This window comes from Gopherus evgoodei, chromosome 1 (assembly GCF_007399415.2).
Source record: "Gopherus evgoodei ecotype Sinaloan lineage chromosome 1, rGopEvg1_v1.p, whole genome shotgun sequence".
NCBI lineage: Eukaryota > Metazoa > Chordata > Testudines > Testudinidae > Gopherus > Gopherus evgoodei.
The window spans coordinates 323,588,436-323,613,613 of NC_044322.1; the positions used below are offsets into that span (position 1 = coordinate 323,588,436).

A 25,178-nucleotide genomic window follows, 5' to 3' on the forward strand; every position below is an offset into this window, starting at 1 on the left:
AGGGGTCTAATGTGTATTTGGCTAAAAGTATTTTAAATTGTATTTCTGTTGGAGGAGGCTTTTTTCTCCAGTTTCTATAAGCTGACAGACCCTGTAATATTCCATCTTGAATTTACAGTGATTTTCTTTATTCTTTTTTCTTTTATTAAAAGTTTTGCTTTTAAGACCTGTCTGATTTTTTCCCCTTGTTGAGGCTCAAGGGAATGGAGTCTGTACTTAACAGGGAAGAAGGGAGGGGGAGATAAAGGGGGGGGGAACCCACCTGATTTCTCTGTGTTGTGATTCAAGAAGTTTGAATCACGGTGATCTTCTAGTGTACCCAGGGTGGGAAAGATCTGGGAGGAAGAAAGGAGAAGGGGGAATCTCTTTGTTTAGATTCACGGAGCTTGAATCTGTATACCTTTCCAGGAGCCCAGGGAGGGAACATCTGGAGGGGAGGAGGGGGAAGGGAAATGGTTTATTCCCCTTTGTTGTGAGACTCAAGGAATTTGGGTCTTGGGGGTCCCCAGGGAAGGTTTTGGGGGAGACCAGAGTTTATTAGGCACTCTATTCTAAGTCCTGATTGGTGGCAGCACTACAGGATCTAAGCTGGTAATTAAGCTTAGGGGAATTCATGCTAGTACCCATATTTTGGACGCTAAGGTTCAGAATTGGGAATTATACTATGACAACTTCATTATGCCATCGACCCACATTATCCTTGCTCTGGCCTGAAGCTGGGTAGGCCGAGTGCGAGGTACCCTCAGACTGCGATGACCGTGAGGAGGAGCACAAGGACCAAGGCGGTGCGGAGCGTGTCTGTGTCAACTCTCTGGGGCGCGGTGCGGACCAGTACCAGGCTGCTGGAGAGATGTGGCATCGGGGAGCGGTACTGGGATCGAGATCGACGTTGATGACCGACCTGGTACCGGGATCCAGACCTGGATCGTGATGATGAACGTGTGTGGGAGTGGTGCCGGGATCGATTTTGGGAAGGCAATCGGCGCTGCGATCAGTGCTGGGAGTGACGTTGGAAGTCCAAATGGTACTGCAGCCCGGAGTTGTGCCAAGAAGTGGACCGGAGCTGCGAGTATGACCGGTGCCGCGAGTACGACTGGCGTTGGGACTGCGAATGGTGCCAGGATCGGGAGTGGTGCTGCGTCTCCATGCTAGGAGATGGCAGATGTATTAAGGTAGGCTTGCTCCTAGACAGTATAACAGAAGTCAGAGGCGGTGCCAGAGTCTGCGCCAGTGCTGGCTCTGTGAGGGCAATGAGGTCTCTCGCTGTCGCAAATGTCTTCGGCATCGACGGAAGCTGGGGCTCAACCACGGTCCGGGTCAGAGCCAGTGTGCACCGAACTCAATGGCTCCTCCCTCGGTGCCGGAGTCAACGGTGCTGATATCAGCGCTTGTACCTTCGGTCGCTTCGGTGCCGGATGCGACTCCGAGGTTAGCAAAGGAGGTGCCGGCGCCTCTTGCTGCAAGACAGTCACCTCCAGCTTGCACAGTCTCTTCTGTCCTGGAGACAGGGAACGGCGCTGAGCCATTTGCACTGGACGCGGTGCTGGAGAGGTCTGATGTCACGGGCCTCTATCTGAGTCTCCTCGCGGTGCCGTATCAGAAGCCACTGCCAGGGCACTGTGCACCGACGCGCTCGGTGCTGGAATTTGGCATGCCGATAGGGGATCCGGGCTCAGGGCTGCCTCCATAAGGAGCTGCTTGAGCCTAAAGTCCTGCTCCTTTTTGGCTCAAGGTCTGAACGCCTTATAGATCGTACACTTCTTGGCCTGGTGAGACTCCCTGAGACACTTCAGCCACGAGTCATGGGGGTCTCCCATTGGCATAGGCTTTGAGCAGGTTGAACATGGCTTAAAACACGGAGGCTTAGGCGGCAGCAGGGAGGAAGGGGGAGGATCCCTTCCAACCTGCTAAACTTAACTACAAGCCTAACTTTTTAACTATAACACTATTTACACTATAGTGACTATATATATTATAACAACTAGAACAACGATCTAAAACCTGGAAGCAAAAGCTAGAGAGAGTGGAGGACAGCTATGCTGCACTCCACAGTTACAATGACCATCACGGGTGGTAAAAAGGAACTGAGGAGGCGCTGGGTCGGCTGGGGTATGTATCCAGCACCATTAAGGCTCCAGTCCTGAGGGCTCCACAGCCGACACACCAGGTGTTGCTAGGGTAAAAATTCTCCGACGATTGTACACGCGGCGCGCACACACACACCTAATTGGAATCGATATGAGCAAGCACTTGAAGAAGAATAAACTGCTATCAGTGCTGCTACTATTCTCAGTCTCGGGCTTTCAGCACATCTTTTTGCTGTTGCTTTAGCTAGTGCACTGATGCCATGCCCATCACCCATAAGTGTTTCTTTGTAAAAGCCACATACTACAAATGTTCAATGCTTCCAAATGCAAATTCCCTGTGACAAGATGCTCCCTCCCCCCTCCTTCAAAAAAGGCTTTCTAAAATGGAGAGAGTAATTTTTGTAGTTGTTGATTTAAGCAGGAGTGGAAAAAGCAGAAAATGGTTCATGGCAGGTATGGATGAAAAGGGTTTGGTTGGGTTATATTTTATCTTTGAAAAGTTGAATGACTGGAAGAACAGATTGGCAATCAGGAGATTGCTGAAGATATACAACTCAAAGCTACAAGTTAAGACCTCAGCACATCAGTGATGTACAGGAGAGAATGCAGAATTATTTTGCTAACAATTCTTAATGCTGCCTTAATGTCAGAGACCGACAACTATATCACAAACAGAGAGTCAGATATTTTAGCATCCCAAAGCAGCTATAATCCACACATGCAAGAGGTACAATAAAACAAACAAAAAGCATAGAGGCATCATCATAATATACTGACCTCAGAGAGTGCTTGATTAGCTGCTTACACAAATTTCAAAGGCAACTAAATATATAGTTTAGTATTTGGACCTCAGTGTGTCACATAGGAAAGAACTGAAGGTTGGAGACTGGACCACAGAAAATAGGGTGAGTAGTAGCAGAAATGCTAAAGACAAGGAACAAGTAAAGGAACATCTGGAAGAGAGGCTTCTAGGCTATCACTGCATCTCTGGATTTCTCAGCTCTTTCTTTACAACTGCAACTCAGCTGTTAACGACTCTGCAAATTTAGTAAATGCCTGAAAGGGGCCAACTCGTTACCCACACAATAGATTATAAACTACTTTCACTTAGTTTAAATACCAAAGCAAAAGGAAGAACACTGTGTCTAATTTCTTAAGACAATGTGAAGCAATGCAGAAAAAGACTGCAAAACAGCACCTATTGCTAAGGGTTCAGTTTGACTGGAATGTTATTCTATTATGTACGTTGAAAGGAAACCTGAACGTTCAGTAAACTCAGTGTCTGATTATATAATGGAACACAAGCTGGGAAAGTAAAATGTTGCACTGATTTATCATTGCTGGAGTCTTATTACTAGCTTTGTTAATACTCTCTACCAATTTAAGATGCTAAACAGTAGATGTAAGTATGTACCTTTAAATTAATAACCCAAACATATCCAGTTCCAGTCAACTCTAGTAGGCCAGAGTTGTTATGTAAGGTAGGTCTATTCAACACATTTTGGAACCCCCAACCTCTATCTGCTGTGATCCCATCACTGCGTGTGGCGTGTTGTGCTGTTTTCTTGGCGTATCCCATTGTAGTTGACGTATGCGTGTCAGTTTGTTTCAGTGAGTCTTCTTGTATGAACATACACCAATGATGGATCTGCAGATACATCCGCATGTCAGGCAGATCTGGCCACATGTTTTTACCATGACCTGGTTTCTTCACTCATGCTTCTCTCTGGCTTTTTCTGTTCTGCTGTTCTGGATAGCTTTAACTGCAGGCCAACAGGTCTGCCTCCATCCTGATATACTGGTGGCAGCAACTTCCCATGTGCATCACTAGGTACGCGGCCAGTCTTAGGATTTGGGGGGGGGAGGGTCAACTAAATGGGCTAAACAACCCAAACACCACTGATAATATAAATGTATGTGTATGAAATGATAAAGGTGGAGGGGAATCCTCAGGTCACCACCAGCCTCATGCTTCAGAAGACGCATAGCCTCGTTTATTGTTCTGGGGGATGTGCATAGTTCACAACATTTGAACTCTTGTCCTGAGACACTCAACCCTACGCCCCTATTCAGAACAGAACTAATGACGTCAGCTGGGCTTAAGTATATGACCAAAGTGAAGCACATGTTTAAGCATTATCCTCAACAGGGATTTCCTGATTTGGGGCCCTAATGATCAGTCACATTTTCAGAGCAATCCTTGCAACCTAATGTACTAGATTTTTTTTTCAAATGAAAGCACAGATTGATACATTGACTCCCCAAAATGAGGTCACACAACTGCAGGCCTGAAAGGCAGGTACTTGAGGTTGTCAAGCAGCATCTGGTCATCTTCTGAAAGTGGTGAACCATTCAACAGAGAGGTCTAGCTTTGCTGTGATCAGCCCTAGCCCTAAGGGTGAAAGGTGACAAAGGTGTTTTCATGCTGCATTTGTGCTCCCCCAGTCCCTGCATTTCTGGAGACTGATTTGGCCATTGGTGTAAGTTAGAGAAGCCTTGGGGCTGCTCAAATTTACAGTTGTCTGCAATAGCCCCCAAGGATAGCATTGAAAGATCACTGTATGCTCAGGCCACACAGCTCTTTCACCTTGTGAGGACCAGAAAGGGGTGGTATAGAACCAAGGCTCATTAATTGATGAGGGGAAGGCCCCTCTATAAATGCTTCCCCTCAATAATCCTTCAAGACTCCTGGGGATTACAGAAGCCTCCTCGCTGGCTTTCCTGGTGTGACAAACTCCCTGCTGGCAAACTACCCAGTATTCTTTAAAACATTGTCCTTTCACACGTATTGTCCCTTTTCAAAGATTTCCCTTTCCTTCAGCTGCAGTGCTCGCACAGACGCTGAGGCGACTAAATGGCCATTCTGAGCTTTACATATCACCCTCGCTGCAAGACATTTGATCAGAGGTAATTCTTGTGTCATCTATAAAAGATGTAGCACTATAACGGAGAGATTTATGTTCTGCCATGTAGATTCACCTAGAGGCTGCAGTAGTCCGAGCTGTTCCTGCTTCGTGTACGATGATAGTGGGTCAATCTGACTCAGGGAGTGGGGAATCCAATGGAATCACTTGTGGCTCTTCCCTCAGCTCATCCCCCACACCTAGCAGTATAGAGTCACCTTAGGGTGCAAATCCTGGCCCTATCCTGTGACCCACTGGTTCAGCTGCATCTTGGTTTCTTTGTGATTGTGGAGGATGGGGGGAGAATTTGGACCCCAAATAGAATTCAGTTTATTATATATTTGAAACTACATTAACCTTAAAGCAGCATTTCTGGCTGCCTTTTAAGCCTCATGCCACTTTTTTAACCAATCACATTCTGAACATGAAGAGCGGGATTTAAAAATGCTCAGTCTTGGCCCCACTCTACTCAAACTGAAGTCAATGAGAGTTTTACCATTGACGTCAATGAGAGCAGAGTTAGGCCAATGCTGAGAGCTTTTGAAATCTCTTTTCCATATCTAGTCTAAATAAATAGGAGCTCTTTTCATTTGATCTAACAGAAATCTAAGAATTTCTAATTTTTTAAAAGACATCTTCTACAGGCATTTGTTTAGCTTCTGAAGTACCTTTCCAAAGATTTTATTTAGGCATTCCCCAAGCATGAAATATTGCCAGCATAAATGGTGTTTAATTTGGATTTGGTCTGAGGTCATCATTTTGAATGGAAGACAAGTTGCATGTTTTCGATAAAACATAGGGGGTAGTTCTAAGATTCAGAAAAAGAAAACATCAGCCAAACAAAACAAACACCAAGAAATAATACTGAGACAGAAATGCCATAATTTGTTACAGTATGTGCAAGTTAGGCAGAAATATAAGACAAAGGTAATGAAGTAACCTAAAACAGTTCCACAAGTGTGGTAAGGCTTTTCCTTTTATTGAGGCTTTCTGGTTTGTTTGTTTTTTTGGGGGGGAGGGGAAATTGTTTTTTAATTTTATGAATTATTGTACAAAGGGACTTGTAGGCATTAGATTTTTGAGGTATACAACTGTTTAAAGGATTTCCACCTGCAACTTCAGATATATTTGCAGTTCTTCTGTAACTTGTATTGCTTATTTCTTGTAAGCATCAATAAAGACTTATCATTTTAAAGAGGTATTATTAATATTAGGCTAATCACAGTTATTATTATGTTTCTCAGATAACTTTTATGCTTGTTTCAAAAAAATATTTAAAGGACAATAAATAGAGCAGCTGACTTTTGTTTCTACATTAAAAAGAGCTTAACCAACATCCCTTACTCACATACGTAACCCTTACTCATGTATGCTGCACATAGCCCCAATAGAGCTGCAGGCATAAATAAGGATTACTCATCTGAATAAAGGCTGTAGGATCAGGCTTTTGTTTACAAGTAAGGAATTAATCAACGATGCCTGAGGATGATGCTTGTACATATAGTATCCAATTGTTTAAATGTAACTGATCATACTCGTACAAACAATATATCATTTCAAAATGATGAAATGTCCCCTATGATCGAGTTCCTAGGTTACAATTCTCAGTCTTCCCACAACTGAAAAAGTGCATTGAGAATAACCTTTCTAAGTTTTGCTTTGAGAGTTAGCTGTTGTGAGAGGGAAATGAGATGCCCTCTAAGGGTTGTGATGACTGTTTAACTACTCTGTGTAAAGCTGTAGTGAACCTCTATGAGAGATCATAATGACAACAATGAAAAATGTAAACTAAGAAAAACTACATCTATTTGTGGATTGTGCCTAATACCAGAAACAAGTGAAAATTTTAAAAAAGTCATACTTACAGGAACATCAACATATTTTGCAGCTGCTTTCACCTTTAAAAAATTTAAAAATAAGAAACATACTGTAAGTGGTAATAATTAGGATTATATGTAGTTTTAAAATTAATAGTTGGTTAATAATTCATATACTTACAGTGAATGAAAGTACTGACGAGAAGAATGTGCCTTCATCATACCTTGATAGTTTAGACAGCACACCTTCTAACACTGAAACAAACTATATAAAGACACAGTATAAATGTTTATTTACATACAGTGCCATGTTATTATTAAGGATAGGAAAGTGAATACCTTCTCCTGTTTGCACTCTGTAACAGAACTCTGTAGACTGAAAATCTGATCATTTTCTCCAACTCTCAATGAGCTGAAGTCACAAGAAGTACTTAGTTTCTCAGTTTCATCTATAAACAAAACTGATGGAAGTCACTACTTCCAATTGCTTAAAACAACTCAGAAATAGGGGGGAAAAGAAAATCAACCAACCAAGCAAACAAAAAACAAAACCCCACTTCTTCTAAAGAATGGCTTTCTGTCTTGTACCACTTCATTACCTCCAGAATGTGTGCTTAAAAAAATGTGCGCACTCACTATACATTTATTCAGAAATAGAAACATTTTTATTATTTTTTAAGACCACATTTCAGAATGTGGCACAAAAGGAAGTAGAAAGTTATGGGCAGCCATGGGAACTTAATTCATGCTGCTGTTGGAAATTGTTTTTAAAATGGCATGGCGGTAGGAATTAAGGATCAAGAGCAATGGTTACGTTTAAATGTCCTGACATGCAATATTTTTCTAATGTTTAAAAGGCAGATGAAATTAACCAAAGCTGATTTCACTGGTTTGTGTATTAGCACCACTGATTACATCAGCACTGCTCTAGGAACAGTGTTCATTACCAAACTGCTACTGAAGAACCAGCTAAGAATCCAAAAATATAAGGCCTGAATCTTGGATGTACTATGATCACTTTGTTCTACTCTGCAATTGAAAAGAGACCATAAACCTGATGGATCTGGCACCTGTGATTCTATGAGTGCCATGGCACAGTCATAGCATAAGGCCACCTTTGCCAAATACTGAGTCCTGCATGCAAATTTCAGGCATAATGTTTACATAGGTTATGAAAAAAATAACTTAAACCAAACTAAACAAACCCTCCACTTTCATGTATTAGATTTCATTGATCATGTCATTTATGACATCACGTACAAGAAAAAAAGAAAATGTAACAATTGCTGAGAAAAAAAACACACACACAATGTAGCTCCATTACTGGTTAATTACTGCATACGTGCATGCTCACTGACATATGTTAATTGCCTCATGAAATATGTAAAGAATGTTGTAAAAGGTAACTGTCTGCTGCCTAAATACTCATTCTCAGAACCAAGGAGTAGCTCTTTATGAGTGTCAGGACAGGACAAAATTCCATCTGGCATGCTGTTAATGGGCAGTATCACGGTGTCACAACAGTGTCACCTTCCCTTCTCCCTATGAGAAACTGAGAGCATCACCTTACAATAAAACCTGCTCCCAACAGTTCAAAGAGCAAGAGTAAGTGCACAATGACACTCATCACCTAATCTATTCATTCACATTTCTAAATGATTAATCATCACTGTAGGATCCAAGAGCTGTAGTTGGATTACAAATGCATTGGGCTACTGGAGGGGATGGAAGTTGTATTTTTCTCTGCTCTGGGTATAATCAGGGTCCTGGCCTTGCATGGGATGCCAGTTCTCTGCCTTGCTATTACATGTCAACGAGTAACCATTGCTTTCACATTGCAGTACTCTTACACCACTCATCTTATTCAGAAGGATTCTTTCTGCAAAATGTTAGTCAATAATATTCTGAAAAGACCCATTGCTGGAGGGACTGATCTCAGAAACAAACACCAGGCCCATGTTTTGAGCACTAATATGTTATTAAAACCAGTATATTAAAAGAATGCATTGAAATCCCAAAGAAATCCAGTTAAATACAGGGCTTAAATATGAGGCTAGTGATTGTGTCTTTAGCTGTTTCCTGTGATCTCTCTACATAGACCTGAGGGACTATATAAATACTTCAGAGAATACTTTGCATTTTCAGGTCTTCAGGGTTATCAGGATGAGACACTGAGATTGTTTTGTTTCACTGCTCTGTATTATTCATGTGATTTGTTTAACATTTTAGCATGGTAAATCTTTGTGAATTTAGCAATTTAATCGTTACTACGTGAAATCTCATTGAAATAAAAAAGTATCAGCACCCTTCTCATTTCTGTAGGAAATTGTTACAGATAAAAGCAGTTAGTAAAAGGTAAATATTCTAATCAACAACGTTTACTTCCCTGTTAAAAATATAATACACTGGTGATAACTCAAAATAGTGTGATTGATTAATACCATCTTTGGATCCAGAACATAAAAGAATATGGATGTTATAAAGACAGTTGTTGGTTCTTGCTGACCAAGAATAACAATGATATATCAACTATGTTTTGAATCTTCAGTCTTTGTCCCTTGGAATGGGGCAAGCAATACAATTTGCTGATGTCACTGGGCATCTAAGCTCTGTATTCCACTAGGAAGAGATAGTTAGGCTTTCAGTGATCAGCCAATCACAAAGAAGATTGCTTCCCCTCAATTTCCTAGGCTTCAGCATCCTCTAACAGTATCAATGCTGCAGTAAAATGTATCTAAAAAGTCCCTTCATATCTAACTGCAACAGCAATTGAAGTAGGCAATCTTAGGTCAAGATTTGCCAGGTTATGCTGTCAGGATGACATATTAGGAATTCATGACTGTTGCTGGAAAATCATGAAAGGCAGCCCATCTCCACATTATGGAGATGCTAGTTGCTGTTCCATAATTAAGGATGAGTTTTGCGCTTAAAAAAGGGGATTCAACATCTTTGTTACATATGAAAAATACAGCATATCCTTCCCAAAATTACAACACTTTCTTTTACAATATAGAATTTTTTTAAAAGAATTTATAAGTAAGCCCATTAAATAGGTTAGGGACAAAATTAATAAAAATCTGACCTTTAAGAAATTGAGCTACCTTTTTTTCGGTCTCATATTACCTTAAAAATGGAACAACATAGACTTCAAACTTCTCACATAGTTTACACTCAACTGAAATCTTGTGCATATTAGCTATATTAAAAGAATTGTTCCTAAAGATAGGAATGACAGGAGACATTAGATATGGGTTTAATCAGGCTGAAACTTTATTATTAGACAGATGTCTGGGACTAACCTGTGGATAAAATATGTGCAGTGCAGGTGCAAAATTTATGTCCCTCCAGCAGACTCCCTGCCGGGACCTTACCAACTCCAGTCAATTTTGGGGGCGAGGGGCTTCCACAGCTCTTTCCCTATTTGTTGACGTCCCTCCAGCAATTTCCTTGCTGGGACATTACCACTTCCAGCCAATTCTGGGGGAGGAGGGGAGGCAGGGGGCCTTTCTCCAGCAGCAGCTCTCCCCGCCCCCAGCCCTTTTCATCCAGGTCCTTCCAGCAATTTTCTTGCCGGGACCAGGTCCCTCCAGCAATTCCCTTGTTGGAGCCTTACTGACTTCCCCCCTCATAAGAGGGGTTAAGGTGGACTATAATGATGGGGGGGGTTGGCTCCCTGCTATACCAATCATTGGAGTTTCCAACTGCCCCTAGCTTGCTCAATTACCAAGCACCTCTCCTTAATTAATTTTCCAAGCCATTTTTTTGTTCTTTTGTGCCTTAATTTATGGAGTACCTGCACTGAACATCCACTACACACTTAAATAAAGAGTTGCGACATATGGCCTACCGCCCGTCATGCCATGCATTAACAGAACCTACCTGAACCTGCTGCGAGGAAGGTGAACCTCCTCCCCCCACACACACACACTGCACCTGGCCAATATGGTGGTAAAAATTCCTTCTCAGCCCTCCTTAGTGGGGTGGCTAGCATAATGCCCACAGCTGATATAGCTAAACACCTGGCATATTTGTGACCTAATTAGGGAGGGAGGGTGAGTGCTGCCCAGCCTGTTCTGAGTGAAGAGGGAAGGGACCAGGCCTAGCTGACCTTTTTAAACCCCTTATTCCTAGTGAGTATTGCTCTTTCAGCAGCTTTACATCTCCCCTCCTCTCCTAAGCCAGAAAGCATTGCCTTCTTTCAGCCAGCCAGCCAAACTCCTCCCTGCTTAAGTGCAGGATGGCGATTCACCAGCTCCTCACAGTGGTGTTCTTTGCCTCCTGAGAGTTTGAGGTGACTATTTTTCCTGAGCCCATCTCTCTTTCACTCAAACTGGGAACAGCAGCAGGCTGTGGCTATTTTTAAAGGAGGTAGCCTTAACTGTGCACAACCTGTAGCCTCATTCTTCTTGAAAACAATGATTTAAGATTCATATTTCATACCTTCAAATAATCAGAAAAATATGTTAAGATGGAGCTAAGATTGAAAGTACATATCAGTAAATTGGGGTAAAATAAATGACAGAGACATTGTAATTATCCCCCCTGGAAAAGATTGCTTTATATACCAAGAAAATCTCAAGAGTTAAGGTTAAATTTAAAAGAAAGCAAATATGTACTCTCAACCTTAAATCCATTTGAATGTAATTTTTGTCTGGGAGTATGTACCAGGGTTAGGAATGATGGGGCTATATTCAGCAAAACTGGTGCAAGCTTCTTGTCCTCTGCTGAAAGTCACCCCTGCAAAAGGTAGGTAAGCATTACAGCTGCTGTCCTGCAAGGGTTTGCTGCCTGGAAGGGTAGACAGTATCTTTGTCTTCTTCCAGGGATCCAGGAAGTTAATTGGAGGGAGTCTGTAAAACCAATGAATCAGTAGATCCCCTAACTGCCCATTCCATGTCCCTTTCCTGGCTTGTGATATACACTTATGATGAGGTGGCTGGATACTTATGCTCCGGCTTTGATACTAAAGTTGTGGCTACTTTGTGTGATTGCAACCTAGCCACCTGGCAGAGGTTCGACTGTAGCAATCTTCATTAGGTCATACTATATGAGTTTAGCCCATGAGCTAAAAAAAAGCTAAGAAAGTAAAATGTAAAAGTTACATTCACAGGACATTAGCAAACAGGTTATGCTGCAAGTCTGAATTTATATAGGCCCTGATTAAGCAAGCACTTAAGTATGCGAACAGGAGCTGCTAAAAGACGGTTACTCACCTTTGTAACTGTTGTTCTTCGAGATGTGTTGCTCATATCCATTCCAGTTAGGGTGTACGCGCCGCGCGTGCACATTCGTCGGAAAACTTTTACCCTAGCCACTCAGTGGGCCGGCAGGTCGCCCCCTAGAGTGGCGCCACCATGGCGCTCCATATATACTCCTGCCGGCCCACCCGCTCCTCAGTTCCTTCTTGCCGGCTACTCCGACAGTGGGGAAGGAGGGCGGGTGCGGAATGGATATGAGCAACACATCTCGAAGAACAACAGTTACAAAGGTGAGTAACCGTCTTTTCTTCTTCGAGTGATTGCTCATATCCATTCCAGTTAGGTGAATCCCAAGCCTTACAAAGGCGGTGGGGTCGGAGTGAAATATGGCAGAATAAAACTGCCGAGCCAGAGGCTACAGCCTCCCTTGACTGCTGAACCAGGGCATACTGCGAAGCAAAGGTAAGGACCGAGGACCAATGGAGCTTCGCGACAGGTCTCGTGGGTAGAAACACGAGCCAGCAAGGCGGCAGATGAAGCCTGAGCCCTGGTAGAATGCACGGTGATGTGGCTTGGTGAAATATGAGCCAAATCAGAACAAGTGGGGATGCCCGCCATCACCCAAGATGAGATCCTCTGAGAGGAAAACAAGCAAGCCCTCCCTTTGGCCCGCTACCGGGGCAGAGCTGGGGCACCTTAGGAAATGATTCTGTCAGCACAAGATAATGCGAGCACTCCACAGATGTCCAAGGAGTGCAAAGGTTATGCCCATTGCGTTGAGCTGTGGGTAACATGAAAGGCCAAAACACCTTAGGGAGGAAAGCCGGGTGCGGTCACAACTGCACCTTGTCTTTGTGGAACCTTCGTAAGAGCTCTGATCTCAGAGACCCGTCTGGCCAAGACTAGGTTGAGGCCCCAGGGCGGGGCTGGGCGGCGCACCCGAGGGTGCAAGCGCTCCAAGCCCTTGAGGGACCTCGAACCCATAGAGCGTGGGACACTGAACGTCCATCTTAGCCTGCTGGAAGGTAGGGACGGCTGCTGAGCGTATCCTCAGCGATGATACCGCCAGATCCTGCCGCTAAAGGCCAGAGGCAGGCCAGAAAGAGGGGATCAAGACCTCAGCAGGAGCAAGATCGAGCGTACTGCAGCTGTAAAGGAAACGCTTCCACCTGGCTCGGTACGTTGACCAGGTGGAAGGCTGCCTGTCACCCCAACTCAGGTACGCAGGAGCCACCGTGAGGCGAAGAGGCTGCAGGTCCGAGTGACGAAGCCTGTCATTGCCCTGAGTGATGAGGTCTGGGCTGACAGGCCGAGCAACGTGGTATGTCAGTGCTGCCTGGACCACTCTGGAGTGATCATGATGACGCACGCTCCGCCCCTGCGGAATTTGAGCAGGACGTAACGAACCAGTGGGAACAGCGGGAAGGCATAATGCAGTTGGCCGTTCCACGGTATCAGGAATGCGTCCAAGATCGATTCCGAGGAGAGACCTTGGAAGGAGCAGGACACCTGGCCTTTCCTGCACTCGCGGTGAGCGAACAGGTCTGTGTGAGGAACCATTTCCACTTCCGGAAAGCGGGACGCCTCACATGGGGCAGAGTGATGACTCGTAAGACAGGAAAGACCTGCTGAGTCAAAGAGATAAGACGTTCCGAACGCCTGGGAGAAAGGACGTCGCCAGCTCCATCGAGCGGGCCATGCAAAAGACCCGGAAATGGATGGCCTCCTGACAAAAAAGGGGGGAGGACTATGTCCCCCCTGAATGCTTATGAAGCACCTGGCCATTGTGTTGGCTGTAAACACCGAGATACAACGGCCTCACAGCTGCCGTTGGAACCCCTGGCACGCCAGGCGGACTACTCTGATTTTTGGGGCATTAATGAGGAATGCCAGCTCTCTAGAAGACCGAAGGCCTTAAGCTCGGAGGTGACCATGAGCACTCGAGCAGAGAGATGATGCGTCCGCCGTCAGGGGCAGTGAGGGCTGGGGCGGATGAAACCGCATCCTGTCCACACCAAGGAGGGGGTTAGCCACCACTCTAGGGAGCCTAAGGCGTTCGAGGGAACGGTGACTACCATGACCATTGGCTCCCTGTCCAAGCGGTACGCCGAGGTGGGCCAGACTTGGAGAGGACGGAGGCGGAGCTTGGCGTGTTTGGTTACAAACTTGCGGGCAACCATGGACCCAGGAGACTGAGACAAGAACGAGCTGAGGTCGTTGGGAAAGCCTTCAGACCTCAGATGATTGATGCCATCGCCTAAAACCGCAGTTGCGATAAGCAGGCTCCGGCTAGGTAGGAGACCAAGATAGCCCCTAGGAAGCCCAACCTCTGCGTGGGAACCAGAGTGGATTGCTCTATAGTAATCATCAGGCCTTGATCTGTGAATAAGACCGTGACGATGCCCACGGCTGAGTGGGTTGTGTGTCAGAGTCTCCTCGGATAAGCGAATCGTCCCAATACGGAAAAACGCATATCCGACATAGCTACGGTAGGCGGCGACTATGGCCGTAAACCGGGAGTATTCACCGCTGGCTATAAAGCGGAGGCATCTCCCATGCGGAGGGAAGATGGCATTGCAAAAGTACGCGTCCTTCCTATCCAGGGCGGCATAGTAGCCCCCCGGAGGCAAGGATGGAATAATGGTTCCCAGGGATACCATGCAGAACTTCAACCTTATCCCAAACCGGTTGAGTCCATGCAGGACCAGGAAGGTCTGACCTGTGGTCGAGTGGGGGACTAGGGCATAACGGGAGTAAAACCGCTAGCCCCTTTTGTCCGCTGAAGGGGGACAGGGCTGGAGCAATTTTAAGGTGGTACCAATGCTCCATCGTGCGCAGGACCCAGCGACCTAAAAGTAACTGGGGCCATGCCAGGAGAAAGCGGGATCAGGATCCCGTCCTGCGACTGGTACACCGCCCTCCGGTGAACCTTGGAAGGTCCGTCTTTGGTCCCAGTGGTAATTGCGAGGGACCTCGACTTTGGCTTTTTAGGGGGCCTGACGTTTGTCTGCGACCACCTTGGCCTTGCCGTTTTCCAGAGTTCTGCCTCTGGCTAGGCACAGAGTATGGCGGCTGGGGCCATAAAGGCCTGCGTTTGGTCGCAGGCGTATACATGCTGAGACGCATTAGGACCCTATTGTCCAGCAGGCTTCGCAGTCTGGGGCTGTCTCTGCCGCGAAGATGCCTTTACCAACAAAGGGTAAATCCTTTCCCCCGTCCTCCAAGACGGCAGCGAACTCTAGGTGGGAGGTTCGAGGGAGAAACTCCTCCACCCAGGTGCTATAAGTATCGCAGCTAAGCAAGGCTTGTTGCTTCGCACCCCAGAGGTGCAGGGCCCCTGCAGAGTACACCTTGCATTCGCCAAGGCTCTTTCCGCTTCGGGGCTGGCGCCCGCTGGCCATAATATCAGGATCGTGGTCCTGAGCATAAAATCGCATATGGGGTGACACGGATGCGTGTCCGGACGGCCATGGAGGTACTAAAAGAGGGCACGGGCCGAGTCCCTGACTCACTCGGACCTTGCCCAACTCGGCACCGGGGACCGGCATCGGGAGGCGTATCGGTACCTGGAACGAGAACCAGACCCGCAACCAGAACGGTGTCGGGAGGTCGACCGAGATCTCGAGGCTCGGAGAAGAGCTACAGGAGTCAAGGTACCTGCCCCGGTGCCAGATGTCGGAACGGTGCCGATAGCGGGTCGGCGAACGGGATACCGACCGGTGCAGTGAGTGTGACCCGTACCGAGGAAAACAGTACCGGGACTGCCAGTGGTGTCCGGTGTGCCGACAGGACTTGGCGCGTCTGCGGGACCGTGATCATAGACGGTGCCGCTCTGCTGTACTGACAGGGGACAGTCCCTTGAAGAGACTGTATTACCCGTACCGGCGGTGCCCGGGTCAGGCAGCACTGACTCCGTCATGGCACTGAGAGCCCTCGCCGTTGGTAACATCTCCGGCGCGCAGGGAACCGCAGGCTCAACCACAGTGCGTACTGGGGAGCTGTCAGGCACCGGATTCGACGGCCCTCGTGGGGCCGGGATCCATGGTACCGAGGTCATCAGAGCTTCGGTAGGTGCCGGTGCCGGGAGAACCGAGTTAGATAAGCCGTCTGGCTGGGGTGCCGTCAGCACTGAAGCAGCGGGAGTAATACGCTCAACCACGGCGCGTGCCGGGGAGCCGTCGGACACCGGATTCTACGGCCCTTGCGGGACCGGGATCGACGGTGCCGCAGCAGGTGTCGGTGCCGGGCGATCCGACTTAGACTAGCCCTCTGGCCGCGGTGCCGTGGGCACGGAAGCAGCCGGAGAAGTAGCTCGACCACGGCGCGCGCCGGGGAGCTGTCAGGCACCGGATACTATGGCCCTTGCGGGACCGGGATCGACGGTGCCGACGTCATCGGTGCCGCAGCAGGTGTCGGTGCCGGGCGATCCGACGTAGACGAGCTCTGGCTGCGGTGCCGTTGGCACGGAAGCAGCCGGAGCAATACGCTCAACCACGGCGCGTGCCGGGGAGCCGTCAGGCACCGGATACTATGGCCCTTGCGGGACCGGGATCGACGGTGCCGACGTCATCGGTGCCGCAGCAGGTGTTGGTGCCGGGCGATCCAACGTAGACGAGCTCTGGCTGCGGTGCCGTTGGCACGGAAGCAGCCGGAGCAATACGCTCAACCACGGCGCGTGCCGGGGAGCCGTCAGGCACCGGATTCTACGGCCCGTGTGGGACCGGGATCGACGGTGCCGACGCCATCGGTGCCGCAGCAGGTGTCGGTGCCGGGCGATCCGACGTAGACGAGCCCTCAGGCTGCGGTGCCGTTGGCACGGAAGCAGCCGGAGCAAACGCTCAACCACGGCGCGTGCCGGGGAGCCGTCAGGCACCGGATTCCACGGCCCTTGTGGGACCGGGATCGACGGTGACGACGTCATCGGTGCCGTAGCAGGCGTCGGCGCCGGGCGATCCGACTAGACGAGCTCTCTGGCTGCGGTGCCGCTGGCACGGAAGCAGCAGGAGCAATACGCTCAACCACGGCGCGTGCCGGGGAGCCGTCAGGCACCGGATTCTACGGCCCTTATGGGACCGGGATCGACGGTGACGACGTCATCGGTGCCGTAGTAGGTGTCAGCGCATGGCGATCCGACTAGACGAGCTCTCTGGCTGCGGTGCCGCTGGCACGGAAGCAGCAGGAGCAATACGCTCAACCACAGCGCGCGCCGGGGAGCCGTCAGGCACCGGATTCTACGGCCCTCGTGGGACCGGGATCGACGGTGCCGACGTCGTCGGCGCCGGGCGAGCCGTCTTAGACGAGCTGTCTAGCTATGGTGCAGCTGACACCGAAGCAGCAGGAGCAGTAAGCTCTACCACGGCGCGAGCCGGGGAGCTGCCAGGCACCGGATTCCCTGGTCCTGGGGGACTGGAATCGACGGAGCCGAAGTCATCGGTGCCTCTGCAGGCCGGATAACGCAACTGAGGCGAGCTCTCTGGCTGCGATGCAGGTGGCACGGAAGTAGCGGGAGCAGGGGGCTCAACCACGGCGCGTGCCGGGGAGCCGCCAGGCACCAGCAGGAATCGTAGACTCTCTCGACCTCGGAAGAAGGGAACGGTGCCGAGTCGACATCGGTGCCGGCGACGGTCGGTGCCGGAAGGCCTTGGTGGTACCGGCGGGGTCCGGTGCCGAGGAGGCGCTTCTGCCCGCCGCTTGAACATCGCTCCGCGCCCAAGGTGGAGGGGCAAGTGAAAGTCCCGCACCTTTTTGTTCTCGGCTTAAAAGCCTTGCAAATGGGGCACTTATCTGTCAAGTGTGATTCTTCAAACAGGAGTCATGTAGATCTCTCTTCGGCCGCGGCTTCTGGTAAGCCGGGCCCCTTTTGAAAATCTGGTGAGCCATGCATGGCTCCGGCACTGGGCTCATGGAAGGGCTACTTCCTGAACCCCGCTAACTAAACTAACCATGTTAGCAAAGGAAAAACGTATAACCATACAAATATATATATATGAAAGTGTTATAACTGCATAATTATATACGAGAAAACGAGTAGCTAGGGAAGTGGAGGTCAGCTAAGCCGCGCTCCACTGTTCCAACGACCGACACGGGCGGTAAGAAGGAACTGAGGAGCGGGTGGGCCGGCAGGAGTATATATGGAGCGCCATGGTGGCGCCACTCTAGGGGGCGACCTGCCGGCCCACTGAGTGGCTAGGGTAAAAGTTTTCCGACGAATGTGCACGCGCGGCGCGTACACCCTAACTGGAATGGATATGAGCAATCACTCGAAGAAGAACAGGGAGTTTTGCAAGGGAGTTCTCCAGGTGAAGGAGGAGCACATACAGCATCTGTGGGAGCAGAGCTGACAGGGAGCTGTAGACGGAAATTTGAGAGAGTTTGACAGAAGGAGGCTTACAATGGTGAGGAAGACCCGCAACACCTGTGCCAGCACTGCTTCTGTCTCCTCCACCTGCGCCTGTAGCCAGACAGAGCACCAAAGCATGGATGCTTTTACCCAGATTCTGGTGTGGGCTTGCAAAGACTGTAATTTGCAATTTCCACTTACTGATATCCAGGCTGGGGGTGGCATCCAATGTGAAAGGTGCCTACTGGTGGAATCTCTCAGGCAGCAGGTGGGAGAGCTACAGGAGGAGGTGGCTAGGCTGAGGAACATCCATATCCATGAGCAATTCCTGGACAGTATCCATATGGAGACAGCTGACGTAGCTGTCCCAGTTGACAGGACTACTGACACACCAGTGGAGGAGGAGATGCCTCGGGGTGTGTCTGACACACCAGTGGAGGAGGAGGCTCAGGGTGGACACAGCCAGCTGGTTACTTCTAGCAGCAGGCAGTGCTCCACTGCTGCTGCGAACCCTCCTGCTGTGGTAAAAGATAACCGTTATGCTCTTCTTGATACAGGAGAGAAGGAATCACCCCCAATAGTTAAGGAGGTGAAGCCTCGTACCCCTAAGGCTGGGAGGTCTGCTGCCACCACTCATAAGAAACGTAGGGTAGTGGTGGTTGGAGACTCTTGCTGAGGGGGACGGAGACACCCATCTGTCGCCCTGACCGTTCATCCCGGGAGGTATGCTGCCTGCCAGGGGCCCGTATCCGAGATGTTACAGAGGCATTGTCGAGGATTATCTGGCCTTCTGACTACTACCCCATGCTACTCATCCATGTGGGCACCAATGATACTGCGAGGTGTGACACTGAGCAGATCAAGAGTGACTACAGGGCTCCGGGAGTACGGGTTAAGGAGTTTGGAGCGCAGGTGGTATTCTCTTTGATTCTTCCTGTTGAAGGTAGGGGTCCGGGCAGAGACAGATGCATTGTGGAAGTGAATGCCTGGCTGCGAAGATGGTGTCGCCAGGAGGGCTTTGGCTTCCTCGACCACGGGATGCTATTCGAGGAAGGACTGCTAGGAACAGATGGCGTTCACCTTTCGAAGAGGGGAAAGGCCTTATTTGCGCACAGACTGGCTAACCTAGTAAGGAGGGCTTTAAACTAGGTTTGACGGGGACAGGTGAGCAAAGCCCACAGGTAAGTGGGAAACAAGACCTGGGAGATGGGTTGGAAACAGGAGGGAGCACGGGCTATAATGGCAGAGAGGAAGGAGGGTCAGGGCAAAGCTGGGAGGCAAGATCAAACCAGTATCTTAGATGCCTATATACAAATGCAAGAAGTATGGGTAATAAGCAGGAGGAACTGGAAGTGCTAATAAATAAATACAACTATGACATTATTGGCATTACTGAAACTTGGTGAGATAATACACACGACTGGAATGTTGGTGTGGATGGGTATAGTTTGCTCAGGAAGGATAGACAGGGGAAAAAGGGAGGAGGTGTTGCCTTATATATTAAAAATGTACACATTTGGAGTGAGGTGGAGATGGACATAGGAGACGGAAGTGTGGAGAGTCTCTGGGTTAGGCTAAAAGGGGTAAAAAACACGAGCGATGTCGTGCTGGGAGTCTACTACAGGCCACCTAATCAGGCAGAAGAGGTGGATGAGGCTTTTTTCAAACAACTAACAAAATCATCCAAAGCCCAAGATTTGGTGGCGATGGAGGACTTCAACTATCCAGATATATGTTGGGAAAATAACACTGCGGGGCACAGACTATCCAATAAGTTCCTGGACTGCATAGCAGACAACTTTTTATTTCAGAAAGTTGAAAAAGCTACTAGGGGGGAAGCTGTTCTAGACTTGATTTTAACAAATAGGGAGGAACTTGTTGAGAATTTGAAAGTAGAAGGAAGCTTGGGTGAAAGTGATCATGAAATCATAGAATTTGCAATTCTAAGGAAGGGTAGAAGAGAGTACAGCAGAATAGAGACAATGGATTTCAGGAAGGCGGATTTTGGTAAGCTCAGAGAGCTGATAGGTAAGGTCCCATGGGAATTAAGACTGAGGGGAAAAACAACTGAGGAAAGTTGGCAGTTTTTCAAAGGGACACTATTAAGGGCCCAAAAGCAAGTTATTCCGATGGTTAGGAAAGATAGAAAATGTGGCAAAAGACCACCTTGGCTTACCCTTGAGATCTTGCGTGACCTACAAAATAAAAAGGCGTCATATAAAAAATGGAAACTAGGTCAGATCACGAAGGATGAATATAGGCAAATAACACAGGAATGCAGAGGCAAGACTAGAAAAGCAAAGGCACAGAATGAACTCAAACTAGCTATGGGAATAAAGGGAAACAAGAAGACTTTTTATCAATACATTAGAAGCAAGAGGAAGACTAAGGACAGGGTAGGCCCACTGCTCAATGAGGAGGGGGAAACAGTAACGGGAGACTTGGAAATGGCAGAGATGCTTAATGACTTCTTTGTTTCGGTCTTCACTGAGAAGTCTGAAGGAATGTCTAGTATAGTGAATGCTTACGGGAAGAGGGTAGGTTTAGAAGAGAAAATAAAAAAAGAGCAAGTAAAAAATCACTTAGAAAAATTAGATGCCTGCAAGTCACCAGGGCCTGATGAAATGCATCCTAGAATACTCAAGGAGTTAATAGAAGAGGTATCTGAGCCTCTAGCTATTATCTTTGGGAAATCATGGGAGACGGGGGAGATTCCAGAAGACTGGAAGGGGGCAAATATAGTGCCCATCTATAAAAAGGGAAATAAAAACAACCCAGGAAACTACAGACCAGTTAGTTTAACTTCTGTGCCAGGGAAGATAATGGAGCAGGTAATCAAAGAAATCATCTGCAAACACTTGGAAGGTGGTAAGGTGATAGGGAATAGCCAGCATGGATTTGTAAAGAACAAATCGTGTCAAACTAATCTGATAGCGTTCTTTGATAGGATAACGAGCCTTGTGGATAAGGGAGAAGTGGTGGATGTGATATACCTAGACTTTAGTAAGGCATTTGATACGGTCTCACATGATATTCTTATAGATAAACTAGGAAAGTACAATTTAGATGGGGCTACTATAAGGTGGGTGCATAACTGGCTGAATAACCGTACTCAGAGAGTAATTGTTAATGGCTCCCAATCCTGCTGGAAAGGTATAACAAGTGGGGTTCCGCAGGGGTCTGTTTTGGGACCGGTTCTGTTCAATATCTTCATCAACGATTTAGATGTTGGCATAGAAAGTACACTTGTTAAGTTTGCGGACGATACCAAACTGGGAGGGATTGCAACTGCTTTGGAGGACAGGGTCAAAATTCAAAATGATCTGGACAAATTGGAGAAATGGTCTGAGGTAAACAGGATGAAGTTCAATAAAGATAAATGCAAAGTGCTCCACCTAGGAAGGAACAATCAGTTTCACACATACAGAATGGGAAGAGACTGTCTAGGAAGGAGTATGGCAGAAAGAGATCTAGGGGTCATAGTAGACCACAAGCTTAATATGAGTCAACAGTGTGATACTGTTGCAAAAAAAGGAAACGTGATTCTGGGATGCATTAACAGGTGTGTTGTAAACAAGACACGAGAAGTCATTCTTCCGCTTTACTCTGCGCTGGTTAGGTCTCAACTGGAGTATTGTGTCCAGTTCTGGGCACCGCATTTCAAGAAAGATGTGGAGAAATTGGAGAGGGTCCAGAGAAGAGCAACAAGAATGATTAAAGGTCTTGAGAACATGACCTATGAAGGAAGGCTGAAGGAATTGGGTTTGTTTAGTTTGGAAAAGAGAAGACTGAGAGGGGACATGATAGCAGTTTTCAGGTATCTAAAAGGGTGTCATCAGGAGGAGGGAGAAAACTTGTTCACCTTAGCCTCCAATGATAGAACAAGAAGCAATGGGCTTAAACTGCAGCAAGGGAGATTTAGGTTGGACATTAGGAAAAATTTCCTAACTGTCAGGGTAGTTAAACACTGGAATAGATTGCCTAGGGAAGTTGTGGAATCTCCATCTCTGGAGATATTTAAGAGTAGGTTAGATAAATGTCTATTAGGGATGGTCTAGACAGTATTTGGTCCTGCCATGAGGGCAGGGGACTGGACTCGATGACCTCTCGAGGTCCCTTCCAGTCCTAGAGTCTATGAGTCTATGAGTCTATGTGCTTAAATCCATTCTTACACACAAATGATTTACATGAAGTTGGTTATTTATTTATTATTTGTTGTATTATAGTAGCATTAGTCATGGACAAGGAGCTATATAAATATAGAACAAAAAGACAGTTCCTGCCCTAAAAAGTTTACAGTTTAAGTATAAACCAAGAAATAACAGACAGTGTGGTCAGCAGTGACCTCAACACACCAGCAACCTAACTGTTAAATGCTTTGCTGAACTGGAGCTGTAAAACTAAAATGAAATAATGATAGTAATATTTAGCACTTATATAGAGTTTTGCATGTTGAAGACAAGAAATAATAATTAACCAGCTTGTTGTGTTAGAGAGTCTCCATTAGTGCACAAGCAACATTTTGAGGGTCACCTACTTGCCTTGCAAAAACCCCTATTTGTGCATGAAAATGAATATTTGTTCATGCAGGTTGGGTTATTACATTCCCAAGTACACTATTTATGTACACAGATTCAGGTTTAGTGAACGAGTAGCTAAAAATTGGGATCTAAATGTCTAGTGGTGTGCATGCATGCCCTTTAACCACTTCAATACTGTTAAGAAACTAGAGAGAGAATAAATAGTCACTGTTCTCAGCTTACTTTCCTGTAAGCTAACATTATTTTCATAGTTGTGGGAATATTATCAATTATGCTTCTGTTTTGGCATCAAAAGGTGCAATGTAAATAGAAACACTTGGTAAAGAAAACCAGCTATGTTAATTTCTGCCCCATCAAAATAGCAAGCAATTTGTCAAAGACAAAAAGAAAAAATCTGCGGGAAAGAAACTTGTTAGACCCCAAGTGGGGCCCCAGGGCCAGACTACGGGTGCTCCGGCCTCCACCCCCCCCAACGGATTTTTCCCCCAGCCCTCAGAACTGCCACCTGTCACGCTCAGAAAGCAGAACTTGCAACAGGAAGCCTTGTGGTTAGCCAGCCTGAAGAGACCAAGTTCCCCTGACAACGGTTGCTTCCTGGGTAGAGACGTTGGGGCCCACTGCCTCCCTTGTATGGGCATTTGCCACTCGCGACCCCCCAATTGGCTTATCACAAACTATGACGACAAATTTACTATATATTGCCGGTCCCCTCCCGGGGACGGGCGGAGAGCCCCCGAATTCCTGTCGAAACCGTATCCAGGCCTGATCACCCTGCATGCTCTCTCGGCTCACGCGTTTCCTGAAGCCTAACCGGTTGCCGGCCGTAATGAAACTTTTGTGGTTTGTATGTGTAAGTATAATTAGCTGTTAAGTATTCTGTACTGGTAGATAAGAGGCAAAGACTGATTCTAGCCGCCCCAAGATTCCTGCTAGGGGAAACCCGTTGACCAGGAACTCTTGAAAGCAAGGGGGATCAGTTAAGCCTCACAATTTATTTAGGGAAATTAGTTGCTGCACTTATGATTACTAATAGCACCAATATCACTTCTACTAACCCCTGGAATGATTTAGATAACTATTGGGACTTAGAAAAATACCAGGGCCAGCTTTTATTTGTAATTGCAGTATTTGTATTATTTGCTTTGGTAGTGTGTTGTAAGCCCCAGATGTAACTGATCGTGTTCTCCCTTATCATTATCTGTGATTCATTTAATAAACCCTTATTCTCTTAAGCACTAAGAGTGATTGCTTGCGTGTTCTCCGTCACTGCCCTTGGGCACTTGATACCCCCCCCCAGGCATCCAGTGATCGAACCTCCGCCCTACCCCAACGCTCATTACCCGGTAGATAACGGGCACCTGGTGGCCATATTGGTGGAGCAAGGGGCGAGAGTAATCAGTAATCAACAAAACTCTTAGTTCAAACTTCTGTAATGAGTATAAATAAAGGAATGAACAACTCTAAATTCCACAATGTTTTAAATACTCTGCATGCTAGAATATTTTAAACATAGTTTCCAGGAATAAATATTGTGCTAGTGCATTAAATGTTTTAAAATGAAAAGTAGTTAAATATTTAACTTTCAAACTTAGGACGAACTTTCTTACTAAAGCAAATTTTCTTCTTTCGCATAAATCCAATACTCTTTCCATGATTTTGAGAATTTCTCATGTCACATTTACTAACTATAATAATAAATGTATTTTTATAAAATAGCTTATTTTCTTTATAGATGAAGCCTGAGGCAGTGACCTTGAATATCTTGTAAGAAGTTACAGAAAAAATGTTAATGAGAGGTTGTCTGAGAGTCTTCTTTCCTTCTTCTCTGGGGTACTACATTACCCTTTTATAGCTTGTCTACACTAAACTTTTTATGGGAAATCACCTGCCGCTGCATTACCACCAATGTATCAATGGCATCAATCAGTGGTATCAATGATATAGTGGTAAATATGCCTGTGCCCCGTCTACACTAGTGCGCCCATCATTGCTACTGCTGGTGGAGATACACCAATGACAGTGCATAGTGGGAGTTATCCCAAAAAAGGCTAATGTAGACACAATGTTAGAGGTTTCAATTCCCCATCAGCTTCAAATGACTACTTCATGGCATATTTTTGGTCATCAGTTCATTTCAGAATGGAAGTATAATCCAGTGAAATAAAACTCACAGAATCCAGTTGTGCTGCCTGCAGCCTCAATAAACTTTCTTTAAAATAAACACTGATTTTGCAAATTTTTCTGCTTTGATTGGCTACGTTACTCAGAACTCTCCTTCCATATGTCCATAAC

General features: G+C 46.8%; 1 protein-coding gene across 24 annotated transcripts in view; it reads right to left on the reverse strand.

Moving 5' to 3' along the window:
- The window catches only part of CADPS2 (calcium dependent secretion activator 2), a 602,399-nt gene that overhangs the window by 42,603 nt on the left and 534,618 nt on the right, over window positions 1-25,178 (reverse strand). For all 24 annotated transcript variants that reach the window (XM_030549117.1, XM_030549118.1, XM_030549116.1 and 21 more), the window contains 2 exons: window positions 6,989-7,072; window positions 6,856-6,888 (listed from right to left, as the gene is read on the reverse strand). In XM_030549117.1, the coding sequence (XP_030404977.1) occupies window positions 6,856-6,888; window positions 6,989-7,072 (117 nt within the window). The remainder of the gene's footprint in view (window positions 1-6,855; window positions 6,889-6,988; window positions 7,073-25,178) is intronic.